Below are 21,801 nucleotides of genomic sequence, written 5' to 3' on the forward strand. Positions count from 1 at the left end.
CCAGGTCCTGCTGCCGCCAGTGGAACACAGGCGATGGACATTGAGAAGGTCAACTCCATGGACTTTGGAGAATTTGTGGATGTGTTTGGGAGTGTCATCGAGAGATGTCCTCTGATTGCCCCCGCCGTGTTCGGTCCCAGCGCCCGTTCTCTGACTTGGAAGATTTAGAGCAGCACTTTTTTGTCTTTACTGATGCTCTTCCACAGTCAGGTAAGGCTTTGGTGTTAGACACTGAGATTCTCAGCAGAGGGATTTCAGATATGCTTATCAAAAAAAATTGGGGGGGGGCGGTCATGTGGCATTTTTTTAGCTTTTAATTTAAAATTTTTTAATAGTTTTTAAAGGTTACTTTCCATTTAATTATTACAGAATATTGGCTGTGTTCCCCGTGTTGTACACTACATCCTTGATCCTATCTTACCCCCAATAGTTTGTACCTCCCCCCTCACCCTATATTCCCCCCCACAATGGTAACCACTAGTTTGTTCTCTGACCTGTGAGTCTGTTTCTTTTTTGTTATCAAAATAATTTTAGATATTTGAGCCCAGTTGCTTATCACTGGTATATATATTTAGCTCTCTTTGCTGTAAGGGTCAGTAAGTTCCTTCAGACTCTGTGAATGAGAATCAAGATTTGCAGTGTTAAGCGGAAACTGGAGTGAAAGAACGTTCGTTGGCTCAGGGAACATGGCTGTTAAATACTGAAGCTACGGGGTTACCAGGAAAGAGGGACAGGCAGTGGTCTCCTCAGGCCTCCCCGCGCGGCTCAGGGGCCAAAGGTCAGGCTGGGGGCCCACCCTCTCGGCCGTGTGTTCGCTTTGGGAATGTCCTGTATGCAACAGAGAAGACAGCTCCGTATCAGACTATCTCAGCAGCCCAGGGGAAAGAGCAAACGGCTGACATTTTTACCAGGAAGGGCCGGTTTGGACCAGATGGCGGAGGAAAGTAAACTGCCTCAGATCAGCAACTCCCTGGGGGAGTGAGGGGGGAAAAGACAAAAATCTGAAGGACTCCCTCTGCAGAAAGAGAAAGACATTGCTGATGTCCTTTGGGTAGAGAGAGAAAAGGAGGCACTTGTGGGTGTGGAGTGGGGAGATGAGGAAGTTTAGGGTCAGGCCAACCCCAGGTGACTCAGAAGGGCACACGGCCTCGTTCAGAGGCGGGATGTTAGGAGCCAAGGCTGCCTCCTGGGCTGTCTTCACGGTCCTTGGAGAAGCCTGGATGGGCTGAGGGGACCTCGAGGGGATGGGCTGCCTTCACAGAGGGGCTTCCACAGGGATCTGGGCTGAGAGAGAAGCAAATGTCTCTTCTTTTCCAAACACTCCTCACCTGTGCGCCCAGGGCTTGGACACCCGGCATGGTTTCTAGTTGTCAGGGGATTCTCCCAAATAAGGAACTCATTTTAATTCACTGTAGGCACATATAGGATGAGGGGAGGCTAGGGGGATAAAATCAAGCTGACAGGAATGTGGGCGCCCTGTTGATCCTCACCCACTTCTCAGGGCCTCTCCGAAGCCAAACCCTCAGCTGCCCCATTGGCCTCAGACACTAGGGAACCTCTGAATCCTGACCAGTGTCAGAATCCCACACCACCCCGAGGAGAGGATGTTGGGACTTGATAAAGGTTTGCTGAGTGAATGAATGAAATTGTTCCTAAGAGGATTTTGAAAGATGATCAATCTTGGTATTACCCCTTCCCCACACATTTTAACTGGGGTGACTTTAGTGGCAGGTCAGTGGGACAAAATAACTGGAGGGAGTTTGGACCACCTGGGTGTGTGTTTGCGTCTACACCTGACACAGGTCTTTGGTGGGACCTCCCTGCTGGTCGAGCCGCTTCTCAGCCCTAGGCTGGCGTCCCGGACCACTTGCCTCAGGCAGCTGGGAGCCGTATCTAATCACCTTCATGGCATTAGACAGATGACACTAGCAGTAGAAATAATAATAACAACGACTAAAATGCATTTAACCCTTACTCTTGCTGTTTCAGTCACCTTTCCAAACACCTCGCATTTAACTCATTTAATTATCATTATCATTTGATTATCATTATTATCCCCCTTTTACAGATAAGAAAACTCAGGCACAGAGAGATTAAGTAACTTGATCAAGGACACAGCTAGAAAGTGGTAGAACTGGGATTCAAACCCTGACACTCAACCCAACAGCTTTTGAAGGATTTTCCAGAGAATCAAAAGCAAAATCTAGAAACAGTTTCTAGGGGTTGTATTTATTCATTCACTGATTTATTCAATTAACATTAATGCTTGATGTCCCAGACTTTATTTTGCTTTTTACTTTTTATCCTTTTTTTCCCCAGCCCCCGGCCACGCTGCGAGGCTTGTGGGACCCCAGTTCCCCAACTGGGGATTGAACCGCGGCCATGGCAGCGAAAGCGCCAAATGCTAACCACTAGACCACCAGGACACTCTCTGGTGTTTTAAATAATCAAGCAAAATGGGATTCACGGCATAGTCTAGCTTTACTCCTGGAATAGTAAGCAACAAACTGGGTGTCATAGAGTCTTTGAATCCTAAAACTAAAAGGGACCTTAAAGAGATATTCAGGATATGATGATCTAACTGGTCAGGGACTTGTTTTAGATGATCCAAGAGAACACTCTACCATTAAAAGAAAACTGGAAATCCTGTTTTCTAGAGGAAGCTACGGTCGACAATCCATTTAGGAGACGCTATGATGATTATTGACCAGTAGGTGGCAGTCCAGGACTAATATTTAGCTCCAGCGCTGCTTGGCAAAGTACCCTTTCAAGCCAATCAATTCCTAATTCACCAGCCAGAGGAATGGCATAGTAAAGGGAAGAAAGTACACACACACACACACAGACACACACACACACACACACACACACACACACACGGCTAATGACGAACCGATGCAATACTGATTTGTGTTAAAAATCAAAGAGCAAATAACACTCTCATAACAGAGTTAATCATGTACCTCTTGGTGGCATTTCAGAATTGCAGTAACGCCATCATTCGTTATTTAATACTTATTTCAGAACACAGTTGTTGGAAGAATCAAAGAGTCGGGTACTAATAATTTCCTTAAATGTAGGCTATAAGGTATTTAGATGAGGCTATCAAAATGTGTTTGTTCGCTCAAAGAATACATAACGCTCCTTCCCCAGAGTGATGTGTCAGTCAGCAAACACTTACTGAACGCCTGCTACGCACGAGGAATTGTCGCAGGCACTGGGGATAGAGCCTTGAACAAGACAAGTCCCCGCCTTCAGTGAGCTTACATTCTAGTGAAGTGACACAGGATCAACATAAATTAACAAGATCATTTCAATTCTAGAAACTATTAGAAGAAAATTTGTAATAGGGTGGAAAATGTGTAATAAAAGAGGTCTTTCTTAGGAAGTGATATTTGAGTTTAAAACCAAAAGTTGAGAGGGAAGCTGTGGAAGATCTAGGACAAGGCCACCCTAACACAAGGAACTTGAGACTTTTGACATTTGGGGGGCACGGAAAGACCACGGTGGTTGGAGAATGGTGGAGAGTGGAGGGACAGGAGGAAAGAGGGGTCAGGAAGAGGGACCGCGGTAGCAGTAAATGTGAGAGGTGATGGTCGGGTGAACTAGGGTTGGAGCAGGAGAGATGAAGAGATGTGGCTGGATTCTCAGGATAGATTTTAGTTAGAGCCAACAGGTGTTTTTGATGGATTTGTTGGGGGAAGGCAGGTCAGAAACAAAGAGAAATTAAGGATAAGTTCTCTGTTTTTAATCTGAGCAACTGAGTGGGTGGTGGTCTGTTTTCTACAATTAGAGGTTCGGAATTGAGAGGACAGGATGGAGGATGGGAGCTTGGTAGGTCTGAGATGCCTAGTCATCACCCAGATTAAAATATTGAGTGTCCAGTTGGCTCATAACAAAGGGACTCAGTGGAAAGCTGTGGACTAGACTAGATCTGGGTGTCGTGAGAGAACTGATGGCAGTTAAAGCTATGGGACTAGATGAGAACACCTGGGGCATCCGTGTGAATGCAGAAGGGAAGAGATGTGAGTACTGAGTCCTGGGGTACTTCGGTGTTAGTGGTCTGGCAGAGAAAGGACCAGTGACGAGAGTAGGTAAGCGATGGTCATCTTGCAAGGAGAGAGGGCCAACCATGTGACATGCTCCCAAGAGGCTGAGAGAGAAGAGGACAGAGCGCTGGTCACTGGCCTGAGCAAGCCGTCCATCATCTGTGACCTGATGAGTACAGATTGGTTGGTGGCTGGGGCTGGAAGCTTGATGGGGTGAGAGGAGGCGAGGAAGTGGAGATGCTGAGGAGACAGTTCCTTCAAGGAGTTTTGCTGTAAGAAAGAGCAGAGACGCAGGGAGGAACTAGAGGAACAACGGGGAATCAAGGGAGGGTTTTCCTTTTGTTTATGGAGTGAGTGGCTCTAGGGAGTGTTTGTGTGCTGATCGGGACAAGGCAGTGGTGGGACTGATGTTTGAAATTGTAACCTTTGAGATGGAAGGAGGGGCTGGCTCCAAGAACACAAGTGGAGCGATTGGTCCAGACGGTCCACTGCACCAGGAGGGAGAACACACCAGTTGGTACAGTGTGGGGATCCTGGCGGACCGTGATAGGCTTCCAGGCCAACCACCTACGCTTCAGTGGCCGCCACTGTCTGCCCTGCTCTCTCCTGTTGAAGCGAGGAGTGTCCGCTCTGTGCCGGGAACTCTTCGAGGTGCAAAGATTCATGGTGTGTGGTCACAGCAAATAGCGCATGTCCACACCTGCATCTCCAGACGTGGCACGCCAATGGCAGAGGCAGTACCGTCTCAGACTTTAGGAGGGACCGAAGAAAAGGCAGCACTGAGAGGCCGTGAAGCACGGGCCACTGACCAAACCTGGCTAGGCGTAGGCTTTCCAGGTGGAAGGGCCACAGGACTGAGGCAGCGAGGTGGCAAGTGCCCAGGTGAGGTCTCCAGCCTCCTACTAGGGTTTAAGGCCACGGCTGGGAGTGCCTGGGGGATGCAGCGCTGGGAGGGAACCAGGGCTGTGCCGCAGGCCAGTGCCCTCCTGGGCAGGACTAAGGGGTCAGTGATTTGGGGCAATAAAGATGGAGTCTTTGGCTGAATGAGGTCAGGTTCTATTTCTGCAGAGCTACCACTCGCTGCCTGACTCCCACCATCTCCTTTTGTCTGCAGGTGAGGGCTGTGTGTCTGTCTGTCTGTCTGTAAATCCTCTTTTCTAGTCTCTTTTCTTCTTCTCTTGGCTTTGTCTTCTCAGCCTCCTTTCTTTCCTCTTCCCCCTCTTCTCCCTCAAACAGTGGAAAACACATGCTTAATCCTGGGCAAACATTAACCCCAGGTGACGTTTTCAAGAGGGGAGACAAGCCCAGCCGAGTGAGAAGCGGGGTGCCAGGGCCGGGGTGCTGGCGGCCCTGCCCCACGCTGGAAAGGAGGGTCTGGTAGGGGCGGCCAGGGGACAGACCCCACCCCTGCCGGGCCCTCCGGTGGATAACCGCATCCTCCACGCTGGAGCTGGGCCTCTTCAGAGTAAGAAACGAGGAAGGGAAGCCGAGAGAGGGAGGCCTGTGAGAAGGCGGGGTCTCGGGCCCCTCACCTCCTCACCTCGAGGCGTCTTTGAAAATCTGAATAAGTAAGGAGGAGGCGCGGGGCGGGCCTGCGGTTCCGGCCTAGGAGCCGCCCAGGACCCCGCCGCCGCCCATTTTCGCGGTCCCGGCTGGGTGGGTTCGGATCGGATTCGGGTGCCACTTGGCCTCAGGCCTGGGAAGCCGCCCGGCACAGCCACCTCCCGGCCCAGGGCTGGGGGCCCCCCAAGCAGGGAACTTATCACCTACATTTTCGCACCCCCCCGGATCCGCTGGACGTGGGAAGTGGGAAGCAACCACTTCACCTTTGCAGTGCCCCAGGGACAGGGCCCAGGAGAGGGGTTCTCAAACGGTGGTGTTACAGAGATGGGATTATTGGTGACATGAGTTTCGTTTTCAACTCCCCTTAACCTCGAAGGGGCAGCCAGTGCCCCGAAGCCAGTGGTTTTGAGCCCAGGATCCTGGGCGGGCAGCTCCTGGCTCAGTGACCTTGGAAAGGTCACCTACCCCTTTCCGAGTCTCCCTTGAATCCTCACTTCAGTGTAGATGTTCCCCCCCAGTTCTCTCGCCTCTCAGGACATTGGCCCACGATTAGACGGTACAATCCCAATCATCCTTCACCTGTGCAGAAACTGTAAGATTTAAGCAGGGGAAGTTTATACCGTAATTAAAGGGAGGGTTAATCTCCTTTCCTAGTGGAGCCCCAAGCCTGACCCTAGCCCCAGGGTCAGATGCTTCCAGCCACATCGCAGCCCAGTTACACTGAGTTTACTAGGCCACATAATATGGCTGTTTATTGAACATTTGCTAGCATTAGGTGCTGTTTGGGTAAATGAATTGTCTCTAATCCTCACCACTACTCAGCAAGTTAGGTGTCATCAGCTCCCCTGTACAGATCCGGCTCCCTGCTTACCATATCTGAAACCTTGCCCAGCCCCAAGAATTCTAATTCTCTCTTTAGAGAGCTAAGCAAAATGATTGACCGGGGCTCAGGAAAACCCCGCTGGATTAGGACTTGAAATCCCAGATATCACACCAGGGGTTTCTGGTTTTAGGCCAATGTTAGGAGAAGCTCTCTTCCGAGGAAATGTTATTCTCTGAAAGCTCTTTGAGATTTACAGTGGGAGAAGGGAAATGAGCCTCAGAAATGGTGCGTGGTGAGTGGGTGCTATTTTCCTAAAAGGAGGAAAGCCCCTTTCATTCAAAGGGCCGTAGAATTCGGCTGGAAATGGGTTTCTTTGCAGTTAATCCTCTGCAAAGCTCTTTGGATGCCTGATTCCAGAATCCCAGAACTCACACTTAGGGTCACAATTCCTGGGCATTTATTCGCCAAGCCCCACGGACGTTACTCCCATGGACCGTCCCCGCCCTTCTCCTTTGGAACAGAGCGAAACCCATTCCGTGGCTTTGGCAGGAAGTCTTCAGGCCCTTGTGTCCGGCCCTCTGCGACATCAAAGCCCCCCTGAGAGCAAAGGACTTTGAAAAGATACGAAACGCTCGGGCTCCCTTATCGCGTCCCTGCTCCCTCCCGAGCAAGTCGTAAATTCCGAGCCTCTGCGGCCTCTCCCCAACGCTCTTCTCGCTCCAAGGTCTCAAAGGACAAACTTGTCACTTACCGCCCCGCCCCTGGGTCCTGGCCGAGGCCGATTGAAGCGGGGATGGAGGGGCGCGAGGTTTGGGATGGGTTGGAGGGACGGGTGCGGGGGGCGCCCCGAGCCTCCTGACACCCCTAGTTGCCCCTCCTCACGTCCTGGGACCCTGCTTCCCTCGGAAACCCCTCGGGGCGCGGTACCGCGCTCCCGCCGCGTGTCTGTGCTTCTCCGCAGGCCAGGAGGGCGTCCTGCGCTGCCACCCGGACCTGGTGGGCCGCGAGCTGCAGCGGGGCGAGCTCAGCGCCGAGTCGCAGCGGGAGCAGAGCGCCGCGGGCCTCACGAGCCTGGGCGCGGCCGAGCGGCTCTGGCTGGCCGAGCTCAACGCGCAGTACCGCGCGCGCTCCGGCTTCCCCTTTGCGCTCGCCGCGCGCCTCAGCAACCGGGCGGCGGTGCCCCGCGAGCGGGCGCGCCGGCTGCACTGCCCACCCGCGCAGGAGCTGAACACCCCACTGGGCGAGGTGAAGAAGATGGGCCGCCGGCGTCTCGCCGACCTCCTCGGGAGCCAAGCCGCCGAGTCGTAGCGGCCGCGCCAGCCAGCGACCCGGGACGCACGTCGTGACGCGCGAGGGCCGCGGGCGCGCGCGCTGCGCTTGGAACAGCGTCCACACCCGCGCACAAAGGCCGGGGAGAACCGAGGCAGTCTTACGAATAATAAGCCCTTTGGTCCAGCTACCCGCATGCTCACGCTTTGCGGAAATAGATAGTTGCGTGCTTTTCGGCCCCCGCTCCCCGCGCCGCTCCCGATTTATCCAGGTCCCTGCTCCAATTCTTCACTCCCTTAGCGGCCCGCTGACACCAGCTTTTGCGGATTCCAGGGCGCTAATCGAGCTCTCTCTGGCTCCCCACCCTCTCCTGCAAACCCCAGGCGCAAAGCAAAACAGACGGAAAAGGAAGCTTTTATTCCTCAGCGGTTTGTCTGTTTCTTTTTTCTTCTCCCACCTTAGTTGCTGCACGCGACATTTACATGTGAGTGGAAGCGCCTCTCTGGCTCTGGGACACGAACGGGAGCCAGAGCTGGGACAGCAAAGCGCCGGGGAAGCAGCGTGCGGGGGGACGGCGGGCAGGAGAGAGCCCCGCAGGGGCCGGTATTGCGGAGGCGCCCCGTGGAGCAGAGAAGGCTGGGAGCGGGGGCTCTCTAGGATGGACGGGCCTGAAGTTCAGGGCCAGCGGCCTCCCGTCTCTCCCGGGGGGTGGGCCCAGGAGAGCTGGTTTGTCAGAGTCCTTGGAAACCATAAGTCATTAAACATAATTTTTAAAATAATTGAATAACACTCATTGAGTAGTGCTGGATATCCGCACCCCCCCCCCATGAAGATGGGACCCCATAGCACTGATAAAGCGGTTGATGAGGGAAGATCTGTGCCCATAGAAAGCTTTCTGGCCAAAGGAGGCCAGACTGGGCAGCTCTGCACTGGTGGCCAGAAAGTCCACTCACACAGGAGGAGCCCACCACGTTTCTCTCCCACCCCCCAGCCAGCCAGCCATTTGCACTGGAAGGTCTAACGAACCCCGACAAATACTCCGTAGGCTTCTGTTGGCAAAGGAGAAACAAGCCATACCGTCCTCCTCACCGCAGACGGGGTAAGACGTGGAGGCAGAGCTGGCCCTTTTGAAGACAAGAACCTCCATTAGTGACCAGCCCAGGTCTGAGGGACACAGCAGCAAGAAAACCTTTCCATAAAAAGTGGTGTGGCCGCACCCTTGGTTGGGGGCTGCCTTCCACAGAGAGAAGCCACTGTGGTAGCACAGGGATTTTAATCACGGAAACCCACTCCCCTTTGCCATCTTACAGACGTTGCCCGCTAGTGGTGAGGGTGAAGGCCAGAGGCTGGTCAGCGTGGTAGGTAGGGGAGCCAGGAAGTGAGCTGTGACCCCACCGAACCTGTAGAACAACTCCAGGGCCTCCCCTGCCAAGGGCGGGCGTGTGCCAAAGCCTGCTCTGGATGTAGGAGCACCAGGTGCACATCACAAAGGACCTGGATGCAAAGTTGGGGCCCTTGGGCCTGGGGCTAGACGCTGACCTCCCTCCAGCCAGGGTGACTTGGGGGCTTTCCTGACACATGCGAGAAACCTGCCGCTTGGCGAAGAGGGTTTTCTGGTCCAGGATACAAGCGCCAAGGGCTGGGCCTGAGACTGAGAATAATACACTATATTGAAGGTACCTTGCCCAGCCCTGGGGTGAGTCCAGCTCTCAGACAGATGGAGCCCAAAATGCAGAGTCTGAGCTCTCTACGTGAATATGCTCAAGCTAAGATAGGTAGGGCTCCCCAAGGCAAGATTCTCAGCCGTATTTTTAGAACGAGAGGGGATGCGATCTGGCCCTCTCAAGGCACGACCTGTGTCTCCAGTTACACAGTTACCTTTCAAGGGCTCAAAGCTTGTCGGTGAAATTGTTTATTTCTGCAGGAGGGGATCCGGGTGGGGGAAGACGCTAGATCCGCCCCTTCAAAGGAGCTGGGGGAGAAGGGGGAGTGCCTCTTCCAAAGCCCCGAGCGCTCGCAGCCGCGCGGGCGGGAGGGCGCGGGACGCAGACGTGGGCGCCGGCAGGGAAGACCCCGGCAAAAGCCCCCGGGGGCTGCTGCTTTCTTCTCGGTAGGAGCAGAGAGGCCAGGCCGGCCCTCCTGCAGGCGGGTAACCTGAGGCTGCCGAGGTCTGGCAGGGCAGTTTGTTTCCTGCCACATCTTTGCTCAAACAGTGACTCGTCCTGGGCCTGTGCCGGCCTCGGAGACGTCTTCTGGTTTCCGCGCTCCGGTGCGCAGGACGCGGGAGACAAACCCCGACGAGCGGGGACCGCGACCGCGGACTCGGACCTCAGCGTGCGCGCCAGCCTGGGCGGCGGGGTGGCCCGGAGCGCGCCCAGCGATGTCGGGGGAGGGGGCGCAGAAGCGGTGGTGTGGATTCCAGGGTGAATAATTAATACTTTTACTTACTAATTCGTTATGAAAGCACGATGGCAATTCTAAGAAAAGTTGGAGAGCAAGGAGCTGATTTCAGCTCCTTTCAACCCCTCCACGCACGCTGCCTTCCGAGATGGGGGGCTGCTTCGCCGACTTTCACTCCCCCTTAAAATGTCCCAGGCCAGCCGGCGAGCAGGGGGCGCCCCCCCGGCGAGCGTCCCCGCTGGGAATTCCCGAGCTCAGTCCCACTCACCTATGTTACCGGGTAACTGAATGGGGGCCTCCTTTTCGTCACCCAGACAGGTACGCTTTAGGGTCTGGGTGTCCAAAGATGTGCACGGACACGGGTGCGGGAAGAAAGACAACCCAATTCTTGGCATAACCTTTCGTCATTTTAAATTTGACACATTGCCAGAGTTCAGCCACAGGATACGGGTTCCAATTCAAAAATAAAGACGAGCTCTTTTTCAGAAAGTATTTACTGTGGGACCGGAGTGGATGGATACCTTCGTTGGCAGTTGGAGAAAAATCTGGATGGAATCAATGGAAAACTCACCATTCAATAAACTAATAAACCGCAGTTAGCAGGTGCCTGTGAAAGGGAGAAATAAATAGGACGCCGAAAGAAAGCAGTCAGAAGTGTCACAACAGCTGAACCTGGTTGTTCTGCGACTCTTTGGTGTGAGTGGCGGGGAGTTTGGGTTCCGGCAAGGAGGCCAGTTGGTTTGGGGTTTAGAAGGCAGTGTTTCTAGGGTGGCACCAGCAGCCCTGTGGTAATTTACATCTTTACAGAGTGCTCCGAGTTACAAAGAGTGCCCCTATAGTAGCTCACTTAAGGGTCGTGACTGGGACAGCTAGCTGTGTGGCCTTGGGAACGTCACCCAACCTCTCTGGGCTTCAGAGTTCTCCTTTGTAAAATGGAAGGGCTACAGACACTAAGTCCTCTGTCCCCCCTCTTGGGAGAGTAACTTCCCAATGGGCTCAGTGACTCAAGGAGAGCTGAACCTTTATCTGAGCCACTTCCTTTAGCCACATAAAACCTACTGCGTAGGGGCTCCTAGGAACATATTTTCATATGACAAACAAAGGTCACTCTAGGCACGAGACATTGGGGAGTGAACAAGCGGTAACTCCACGTCAAAGCCACGTGAGACCATTTAGGTGTTGCTGGCCTGGGGGCCTCTCCTCCCCAGCATCAGGGTTTCCCTCTGGGTGAGATCCCAAGTGCTCTGTGCTCATGCGTCACACAGAAGTAGAGTGTGTTACACAGCATCCACACTGTGTCCAGAGACTGATTTTAGGGGGGGAAAGAAAAAAAAAAAGGAAGAAAATGTGCAACCGCCATGTATTCACATAACTTTCAGCCAGTGAGCAAAACCAGATTTCTGCACCCAAATATCGGCCCCTTTCCTGAAGCTTTTTATTTTCCAAACCTCCTGGCTTTGAGGGGAGAAAAAAAAAATGTGTTCCTTGCCCTGCATGAGAAAGCTTGCTGTTTTCTCCTCTCTCCTGCACCCTGAGTGTTAAAACTCTAGTCCACCAATAACCTGCCACAATTTCAGGGACTTTTCCTCTGGTAGAGAGACTCAGTTTGCTTGGGGGAAAACATTCTTGACTCCACTGGGTGGAAACACATCTGCTCCTGTGCATGAAGCCCGGACAGCTGTGGGCAGCTGCGGCCCCTCCCTGCTGTTCAGGACGAACATGTTTGGCTCCTTTGTGACCTGATGGGGCTGAGCAGGCAGTGGACTCCGGGGAGGCCTACAGAAAGAACACTGTGGTGGATTTCCTTCCCAGAGATGTTAGCCGAGCGGGCTGTGGCGTGGCAGGCCAGGGTGTGTTGGGGTCAAACCACCCATTATAGAGCCTTCCTTTGTGTGAGGGGGTTGCCCACTGAGTGCGATGGCCCAAGAACTCCCTGACTCCAAATTAAGTGGAGATTGAGTCGTTTTTCCACATCAGTGTAGACTGCCAAGGTGAACAATTTCATCAGACAGCACTCTCTTCCTTCTCACTCTTCCTTAACGATCCTGGGAATTCAGGTCAGTGCCGGGTGAAGGCTTCCTGTGTGGGGGAGGAGAGGCAGTCTGCAAGGGCTGCGTTATTTGGATAATTTCCTGGACCTAAAAGGGGCTTCAGAAAGTAGGCTTGCATGCTAAGGTGGATACAGACAGCCTGCCCCATCAGGGTTACAAGGGTCACGGGTGCCCCAGTTCCAGAAGCCACAAATATGGGGAAAAGCAGGGTCCCCCAAGCTGGAGCAAACACTGGGGACCTTTGAGCAGGGAGAGAGCCCTGTCAATGATCTGTGGATTCAAGGAGTGTCTCATCTGCCCGGAGGAGCAGCCCGCCCCTTCCGGTGCCTCCTGCCCCCGCCCCCCTCGGTGCCCCTGCCCTTGCCAGCGGCCGGGCTCCTGGAAGCGCCGACCCTCTCCAAGGAATGTGGAGGGGCCGCTACGCTGTCAGTAACAAAGGGACGGCCTCTTGATAACCCGGGGGGTGGCTGCCCCTGGAGTCTTCCGGACCCTTTATTTACCTGGGTCTCTTTCCCCCCACCCTCTCCTGCCCTAAATATCCTGCTCGGGCTCTGGTTCCGTGGGGTCACAGCTTCAGCCCCAGCTCAACCCCACCCCCGAGCGTCCCAAATAAGTTTGCCTCTCTCCAGAGCAATTCACTGCAGCTGCTCTGGAGACGGAGGTACGGGCTGGAACAGAGCCCTGAGCAGTGGAGTTGGGGACGACCGTCCAAGGTGGCTCTCAGCTCGGGCCAAAAGGCTCTGAGAAAGCTACCACGCTCCTTGGGTCTCCGCTGGGGGCCCTGCTGCCGGTGGCACCTGCATCCTTCCAGGCCCCCACCCCTGCACCCCGAGGCTGGAGGAGCTGCCTCCCCTCCCCCATCTAGAGCAGGTTTCCAGAGGATAGGCACGTCACAAAGAGCTGTCAGAGGCTAAGCCGTGGGGATGAAAAGACACGCTGGCTCCCTTCCCATCAGCCACCTTCCACCCCTCTCTGACTGCTCCCACCACCCTGCCCCTGCAGGGACCTAGATGGGTTCTCTCCTGGCTGAGAGGGCAACCCAGAGCTGAGGGGACATTTCCACTCCAAGGAGCTTGTCCAAGGACATTGTTGTTGCCTCCTTTTCCCTCACCCACAGCCCAGGGCCCAGGACCATGGGTGGGACCATGCTACTGCCATGGGGGCCCATTTTTCCATGAAGGAAACCAATCAGTGTCCTTTCTCCAGCCATCACACCCCACACCCCCAAGTGAGTGGGCCTCACTGAGATCTGGCCAGCTCCAGGGCCTGGCGTGACCCCTGGGGACAGATCAACCCTGGCCGCTCCCAAAGCATTTGGGCAGGCAGGCCAGAGCCCTTTCTCCAGGGCAGAGCACAGAGACACAGCTGGAAAACCGGGACAATTAGCCAGCGGCCGGCGGCCGGGCCATAAAAACGCAGGAAGCGGCCACCGCAGGGCGGAGGGGATGGCTGTCCCCAATAAAGTGATTGTTCCAAAGAATGCCCACATTCCGAAGACACACAGGCTCAAGCCTGGGCCTTGGCTTCCAGAGCTGGAGGCTTGGGAGGGGGTTGTGAGGGGCGGAAAGAGGGATTGTGTCTCCCAGGAAGAGGAGGAAGATGTTTGCTAGATCAAAAGTCTGCAGTGCCCACCACTTAACCTCCCGTATCCCCGCCCCATCAGGACCGCAGACGCCCACCCCCCTTGCATCCCTCCTCCCCATTCAGTGATTTGGATTCTGTATTGGGGTTTGCAATTTGTTTCCTATTTTATTTCTCAAGAGGTCTGATGACACCCAGTTGCCCGGGCTAGGCCCCGGAGGCCCGCAGGGATGATCTGCTCCAGTCTCCATCATTTGAGTGGCCAGGTCGCTCCCCTCCGCCCCAATGTTAACCTTCTTCCTTAGGAAACACAGAGGACGGGGGACACCAGCAAGTAGGAGATCCCAGGGCCTGATCCTGCTTGGGCCTGGCTTCTCTGCACTCTGCGGCAGGGTGGGTGTCATCTGTAAAATGGAGAGGATGACTACGCCCGCTTTATTCCCCATCCAGGGAGGTGAGAGGATCTAGGGACATAAAGGACACTGGAAGGAGCTCCAGAAATGACGAGAGGAAGTGACAAATGCCGGAGAACGCTCGGCGGTGAGAAGCGACAAGGGCAGATCTGCAGGAGAGGGGCTGCGCCCCGCTGGTTCCCAGAGCGCTCAAAGCCACCCAGCCAGCCTGCCCAGCCCGCCGCCCTGGCCGCTGCGACTCTCAAATCCGAGTCTGGAAGCACCGTCTGGGCTCGGAGAGAAGGCAGACAGCGACCGCCGGCCCACTCCCCGAGGTCGCCAAACCGAGATGGGCGCCTGAGGGAGCAAGTCTGGTTGCCCTGCGCTCCTATCCGCCGTGGGAGGCCCCGAGCCAGGCCGCGCAGTACAGGTCCCCAGAGCCACCACTTCCAGCCCCTGCCCCTGGGACACAGCGCTTCAAAAACCAAGCAGGATCCTTTCTCAAACCTTCCCCACTCGGGGCTTTTCAGGAGCAATCGTTAGTGATGCCCCGGGGTTCCCTTCCCATCCCCTGAAGATGAAAAACAATTTTCTCCGGAGAAATGTTTTACTTTGCAAATGAGAAAGTGTTTTTAAGCCATAGGTATGATGTATGACATAAATACCTAGGTACATATTAACAGAAATTCTAGACTCCCTGTTCCTTGATTTTTAACCACGTATTTATATAAACATATAACTGTAACTTGCTTAATTTTCACCACCAACAAACACACCAGCACCCTGCTCAAGAAACAGAACGTTACCAGATCTCTAGCAAAAACCCTCCTGCTCCCCTCCATTACCGCCCTCCACTAGCCTGACTTCTGCCACCCCTTTCTTGGTTTGCAGTTAAGACTTTTGAATCTTGAGTGTAAATGCTTTTAAAATTTTCTAATTGCTTTAAGAACTTCCCTGGCGGTCCAGTGGTTGAGAATTCCCCTTCCAGTGGGGGTGGGTGGGTTCGATCCCTGGTCGGGGAGCTGAGAATCCCACCTGCCTCGCGGCCAAGAGACCAGGACACGGGACAGAAGCGGTATTGTAGCAAGTTCAATAAAGACTTTAAAGATGGTCCACATCAACAACAAAAATCTAAAAAAAAATTTAATTGCTTTAACTTGAATCCCAAATGTGAGACAAACTCGGAGATGCAACCTGCAGCTAGGGTCTTAATTTATCTCGTGTGGAGGGCCAGCGGTTTCCTTGGGGAAGAAAATAAATGATCAGAGGTGACAGTTGTTTGGGGCGCGCAGTCGTTCTGGCCAGGGGCGCAGAGCGGAAAGGAACCGGCCCATTTCTCCGGGCTCGCCTCGTCACCTCCCGAGTTGGCCAGAAACGTTGTCATCAAAGCAATGGCTTCCCTTTTCTTTTCTCTTTGGGATGGAAGGAGCTTCTTGACCACCCCCCCTTCTCTGCAAATGCAGAAACATGACTCCTTAGTCTCTAAATTCAGATACCCACCAAGATAGCTCTTTCCCCCCTCTTTTGCAAGTCTCTTGATTTCATTCTTTGAACCTGTGATTGGAGGTTAAAGTGCACCAGGTTGGAAGGAGGAAGCTCTTAACAATAAAGGTTTGAATATTTAGCTGTGATGGGTCGCTGCCCTCTCGCGAGCCCCCCCCCTTATCTTTTAAAATGCAAATCGTGTTTCGGGGGGTTGTGCGCCGGCTGCACGCTGCGCCTCGACGTCTCCAGCCATTGGTGTCTGTGTCATTACTAATAGAGTCTTGTAAACACTCGTTAATCACGTAAGGCCGCCGGCCGGGGCTCCGCACACCAGCCTGTGGCGGGTCTTCCCCTCCTCTGCAGCCTAGTGGGAAGGAGGTGGGAGGAAAGAAGGAAGAAAGAGAGAGAGGGAGGGAGGGAGGAAGGGAGGGAGGAGACAGGCCAGAGGGAGGGACCGCCTCAGAGGCAGAAGCGCCGCGAGGAGCCGGCGGAGCACCGCAGGCCGGGGCGCAGCCGCCCGCCGCTCCTACGCCCCCTCGCCCCTTCCCCAGCGCGGCCCCCGGCAGCCTCCCGCGTCCGTCCCCGGGCAGCATGGTGAGGTTTGCCGTCGGGCCCTCGCCACCATGTACGTGAGCTACCTCCTGGACAAGGACGTGAGCATGTATCCCAGCTCCGTGCGCCACTCCGGCGGCCTCAACCTGGCCCCGCAGAACTTCGTCAGCCCCCCGCAGTACCCGGACTACGGCAGCTACCATGTGGCGGCCGCCGCCGCCGCGAACTTGGACAGCGCGCAGTCCCCGGGACCGTCCTGGCCGCCCGCGTACGGCGCCCCGCTCCGCGAGGACTGGAACGGCTACGCGCCGGGGGGCGCGGCGGCCGCCGCCAACGCCGTGGCCCACGGCCTCAACGGGGGCTCCCCGGCCGCCGCCATGGGCTACAGCAGCCCCGCCGACTACCACCCGCACCACCACCCGCACCACCACCCGCACCACCCGGCCGCCGCGCCCTCCTGCGCCTCGGGCTTGCTGCAGACGCTCAACCCCGGCCCCCCCGGGCCCACCGTCACCGCCGCCGCCGAGCAGCTGTCCCCCGGCGGCCAGCGGCGGAACCTGTGCGAGTGGATGCGGAAGCCCGCGCAGCCGTCGCTCGGCAGCCAAGGTAAGCGCGGCGGCGCCCTGCCGGCGGGCGCCCGGGGAAGGCGCGGCCTCGGCCTCTGGCTGCGGGGCGGCGAGTGCCCTGTGCGGACCGGCGTCCGGGGCGGTCTGGGGACTCCGCGCCAGGGGGGCGGGGCGGGGCGACAACGTCTGGGGGCTCCGGCCCCCCCGGTCCCCGGCCCTTGCGTCTGGGCTGGCTGGGGTCGGGAGTGACTATTGTGGTCTCGCGAGCAGTGTTCAGTGTAGGACAGAGAGGACGCTTCCTCTTTCCTCCCGTCCCTCATTCATAACGTCCTTAGACTCTTGGGAGAGTCCCGCGAAGGGCGGCGGAGCGCGGCTGCACGGGAGCGGGATCGCCCTCCTCACTTGCTGCCGCTCGCACTCGCTCGGTTCGCGGCTTCCCTGGAACGCCCCCGGGCCGGGCTCTAGACCGTCTGTGCACGCCGTCCTTGCCCGTCCGGGCCACCCGGGATGAGTGGTGGTCTGGGGACCAGGAGGGCGGCGAGGCTGCGCGTGGGACCAGATTTGCCCATTCGGGGCAACTCTGGGCATCGGAGCTCCAGCGCGTAGGGAGACCCGGCAAAGCTGCTGAAGCTGGAAAGAAGGTGTTGGCCCCAGGAGCTAAGTAGGGAAGGCGGGGGCGCCCGGGTCTTTGAACCTTTGATCTGCAAAGGGGTTATTTCAATCAAAAGCCGGAGGGCTGGGACAAGACACCCCGGGACTCCCCTCCTTTCTGCAGAGGGAGAGGGAGAGGAAGTCGTGGTGCAGATTCAGCCGCTGCTCCAGACACGGATCATTTCTCTGGAACCCTCCTTTCCAGGGTCTCCTCTCGTGTGTGTGTGTGTGTGTGTGTGTGTGTGTGTGTGTGTGTGTGTGTGTCGTAGGTTCCGGGTCTGCCCCTTCTGGTGTCGGAATGTGTGTCAGGGTGGGAAGGAAGTTCAGTAGGTGTGGTGAGAGAGTCCTTTTGGGTCCCTTTTACTCCACGAAGTCTTTCCCAGCCTTCTGCACTTCCGCTTTTTTCTCTTCCCTCCTTTCTGGCCCAGCCCGGCCCGCACGCAGGTTATGGACACTTTGCAGAAGTTTATAGCCAATTACAGCCGTATAAATCAGAGCAGCCGTTGGAGGCTGTCTCTGGGCCTCGGTTTTTACGTCACTGGGCACATGCCAGGACCGACCAGGTGGGAAATGCGGCGGCCCGGGGAGAAGGCCTCAGGGCAGACCTGGAACCTCGGCTGAGTCCCTTCCCCAAGAGGAGGCGCCCTCGCCTGCACAGAGCGCGCTCCAAGGAAGGCTCTTTGCCACAGAACCTGCCTGGGGCGCAGCCGGCGGGGCTGGGGCGGCCTAAGGGAGACCCTTGGCCAGTCCCGGGAGAGTGACCGCGGAGCAGGGGCGGGCGGGGGTGAGGAGAGGGAGGGGAGCCGCAGGAGCCCAGGCCGCGGGGTCAGCAGATGAGAGGCCGCTGTGAAGTCCCGCGCCGAGGTGGCAAGACCGCAGTCGGCGCCGGGCGCCCTTGTGATGCTAATGTGGGGAGACCGCGGCCCGCGGGCCGGAGCCCGACTCCTCTGCGGAGTGTCATCTGTCAAGGGGCGAGGGGGGGTGGTACTCCGCCCGGCCCGCTTTGATATACACCTTCCCAGCCCTGCCATTGTCTCTTTTAGGGCCCGGAAAGAGGGTGGTGACTTTCGCAGTCAATAATGAATTCTGACAAGTCCCTCTCATCTCTCCCCTCTTCTAGTCCCCGCCTTGGTTCCCAGAGGGTGCAGGGCGCCTCCAAGGCCCTTGGGGCGCTGGCCGCGGGGCGCACAGGGGTCCTGGTCACCGCGTCCCCCGGTCCCTCTGGGATACGGAAAAGGCAGCCCCCCAGCCAGAGCCGCTCCCAAGTACCTCAAGGCCACTATCGCTGCTGGAGAGTTCGGCTGGGAGAACTTTGCGCCCGGCTCTCCAGCCCTGGAGGTTGTCCTTTGTGGCTCCAACCTGGCTCCGGTGCCAGCCCCGCCTTATACTATCTGCGTGACCTAGTCTGATTCTCAGTTTGCTCCTCTGTACGAAGGGGCCACTACCGCTGGCAGCTCGAGTGGGTTGGAGGCGGCAGCGCAGGCTCCCAGGACGTGTCAGTTCCCTTTAATTTCTTCGCGGGCGCAGGGTCGGGGCTGCAGCGCGCATTCAAATGCTTCTGCTGGCCGTGTTGATGTTAATGCGCCTGGCGGGGAGGGGGATGAAAGCCCCGCCGCCATTTGCTCAGTAGTGGTAATTCAAACAGAATGCGGTTGTTATTAAGGCATTGAAAGGGCTTTTCTTTGATAAGATCGCCTTGTCCTGCATTGTTTGGGGCTGTGTTCTCCTTTCAGCGGCTTGGGGGAGCTCCCTCTGATCCGGCCTGTATCTTCCCAGGGCGCTTTTGTTGTGGTTTGCAAAGGGTTTTACCTGAACAAAGTCGGCCTGCGGGGCATTAAACACCTCCGAGCAACTCCCAGACCCTTTAGATCTAACTGTAGCACCGGGCACAGGGCGATTGAACCTGTTCTGCTGGGAGAAGACCCCGACCTGAGGCCAAGTGGGAGAGAACAGCTCCTGAGCGGGGCTGTGCCCCGGGACAGACCTGGGACAGACCTGGTGGAGACACCAGGCTCCGGCCTGCTCCGACTTGGTCGTGCTGTTTGTCAAGGCCCTTCAGTAAAACAATCAATCCAAGGTTTAATATGTTGACTCAATCCAATGAGCATAGATCACTGGTCAGGATAGCCCTGGCAGGGTTTGCAGCAGAAATAAATGGAGGATTAAAAAAGAAAGAGTGCCAAATGCCAAGCCACGCTCGGCCAGGTATAGAGCGTCCCCAGAGAGAAGGATCATCTGCCTACCAGACCCCGGCTCAGAATTCCTTCCACCCGATAGATAGGGCGTGCGTGTGTGAGTGTGAGTGTGTGTGTTTCTGGTAACTTGAGGGAACACGTCAGCTACTGCACCCCCTTCCCACTTCTAATAAAACAAACAGAAAGTAACACCCCACCACCACCACGAACAACACATATTCACAATGCCGGCTGTTTTTAGGGTAGGTTTCTATCCCTGGTAGGCCTGAAAATCTGAATATTCCCAGGACTCTGGTGCCTCTGCCCTGCCCTCTTTTCCTCTGGGCCGCACCAGCCTCAGGTACTGTATTTGGTTTACAAAACCGGTGGTGGGGTTCTGCTATCTTCTGCGTATATGAGTTTAAAATTTTTCTTAATTTTCAAAAACTGCTTAACCCCAAGACCAGTTTAGTTGTCCCGAATAGCCCCATACCCTCCCCCCAGGACCCTCTGGGGGGGTCTTGTCAGACTCAGCAGGAACCAGCCAAACCGTGGCCCCCCAGGGCGGTGGAGGAAGAGAAATGGCTCTTGGGTTAGGGAGGTTTGTCATTACCCATGACTGATGGGCTGCCTTGCAGTTCTCAGTGCTAACTTCGCCTTCCTCCACAGTGAAAACCAGGACGAAAGACAAATACCGAGTCGTGTACACGGACCACCAGCGTTTGGAGCTGGAGAAGGAGTTTCACTACAGTCGCTACATCACCATCCGGCGGAAAGCCGAGCTGGCCGCCACGCTGGGGCTCTCCGAGAGGCAGGTGGGAACCCTCCAGGGCCTGGTCACTACCTGGGGGAGTCCAGTGAAGAGGGTTAGAAGCCAGGCCCCAGGATCCACCTAGTTCTGTGGGCAGATTAAAGCAAGAAGATGGAGAGCATTTTCCTTCCAGATGCTTTTTATTAAGACTTTTTCCCCCTCTAGTTGTCTTCTTTTTTTAAAATATATATTGTTGAACTTTTTTTTTTCTATTTTGGGGGACCTGGGAGGTACAAGAAAAAACTGAGTATAGTCTAATCCAGAATTCTATTTGGGTCAATAAAGACTTAAAGGCTTACTCTCTCTGTACCCAGCACGGTACCTGGGCAAAAAAATTAATATAAGACCCCAATCCCTGCCCATGAAAACTAGAGGGTTGAGGCTTGCCTCCGGAACGCTCTGTGTGGTCTGGGAGAAAAAAAAAAAAAAAGTCAAATTCACAGTCAGGAAACCCCACATTAAAACTCATTCTCAGCCCCAAGGTGAGGAATATTACATTTCAGTTTAGCTTTGAGAGGCCAAAGGTTGTTATTTTGAAGTACATCCAGCCCTGGCCTCCTCTTGCTTGGTGTGAAAAGGGCCTGGTGGTTTCTGTTTTCCTTGCTTCTGAGACTCTGAACTTTTCCAGTAAAGTTGTAGATAAAGGTTGCTTTGGAAAGAAACCTGGGGAAAGAGAAGGGAGGGGGAAGCTCTTCTCTTTCGAGTCTGAATTGGGCTTGGGAAGGGCTCCAACAAGCACCCCAGCGCGGGGCCATTACGGGATCGTCCATGGAAAGCTGTGTGAAGGGCTGGGATCCTTCAGGTCCAGAGGGCACTTGTTTGGCCGGAGAAGGGGACACTGGTGTTTGTGCCGAACACTGTCCCTTTTCTCCTTCGCAGCCGCTTCACCACCTTCTGTTTCTCTCCGCCTTTCCATTTCCAGGTTAAAATTTGGTTTCAGAACCGCAGAGCAAAGGAAAGGAAGATCAACAAGAAAAAGCTGCAGCAGCCGCCGTCGTCCCAGCCACAGGCTCCCCAACCGCAGCCAGGTCCCCTGAGAAGTGTCCCGGAGCCCCTGAGTCCCGTGTCTTCCCTGCAGGGCTCGGTGCCTGGCCCTGTCCCTGGGGTTCTGGGGCCGACTGGGGGGGTGTTAAACCCCACTGTCACCCAGTGACCCACAGTGGCCTGCGGTAGCAGAGCAATTCCAGGCTGAGCCATGAGGAGCATGGACTCTGCTAGAATCCTCAGGAAAGACCCCTCCCCTCCCACCCACGACCGTTCACCAACCGACCTAGCCCTCCAAGGAAACATGGGGGCCTGGGGGAAAGACAAGTGCGGTTGGAGGCCTCAAGGAAGACGTTCTCCCAGATTTTGACTTTTTCTGGTCTGACTCTTTCTGCCACTGAGGAGATGGGAAATGACCACTGGGGCTTCCTTTAGTACTGGCAGAAACGC

General features: G+C 55.6%; 2 protein-coding genes across 2 annotated transcripts; both read left to right on the forward strand.

Annotated features, from left to right (window-relative positions):
• Positions 1-33: 33 nt before the first annotated feature.
• On the forward strand, positions 34-8,457 carry URAD (ureidoimidazoline (2-oxo-4-hydroxy-4-carboxy-5-) decarboxylase). Its single transcript, XM_067713607.1, is given in 3 exon segments — positions 34-132; positions 135-210; positions 7,397-8,457. Coding segments are annotated over 3 exon segments (522 nt in total). The 3' UTR covers positions 7,744-8,457.
• Positions 8,458-16,236: 7,779 nt separating this feature from the next.
• Positions 16,237-21,520, forward strand: CDX2 (caudal type homeobox 2). The gene is made up of 3 exons (XM_067713201.1): positions 16,237-16,771; positions 20,226-20,371; positions 21,290-21,520. The coding sequence occupies exons 1-3, from the start codon at positions 16,237-16,239 to the stop codon at positions 21,518-21,520; spliced, it is 912 nt and encodes a 303-aa protein (XP_067569302.1).
• The last annotated feature ends 281 nt before the right edge of the window (positions 21,521-21,801 follow it).

The sequence above is a fragment of the Pseudorca crassidens genome, chromosome 18 (assembly GCF_039906515.1).
Source record: "Pseudorca crassidens isolate mPseCra1 chromosome 18, mPseCra1.hap1, whole genome shotgun sequence".
Taxonomy (NCBI): domain Eukaryota; kingdom Metazoa; phylum Chordata; class Mammalia; order Artiodactyla; family Delphinidae; genus Pseudorca; species Pseudorca crassidens.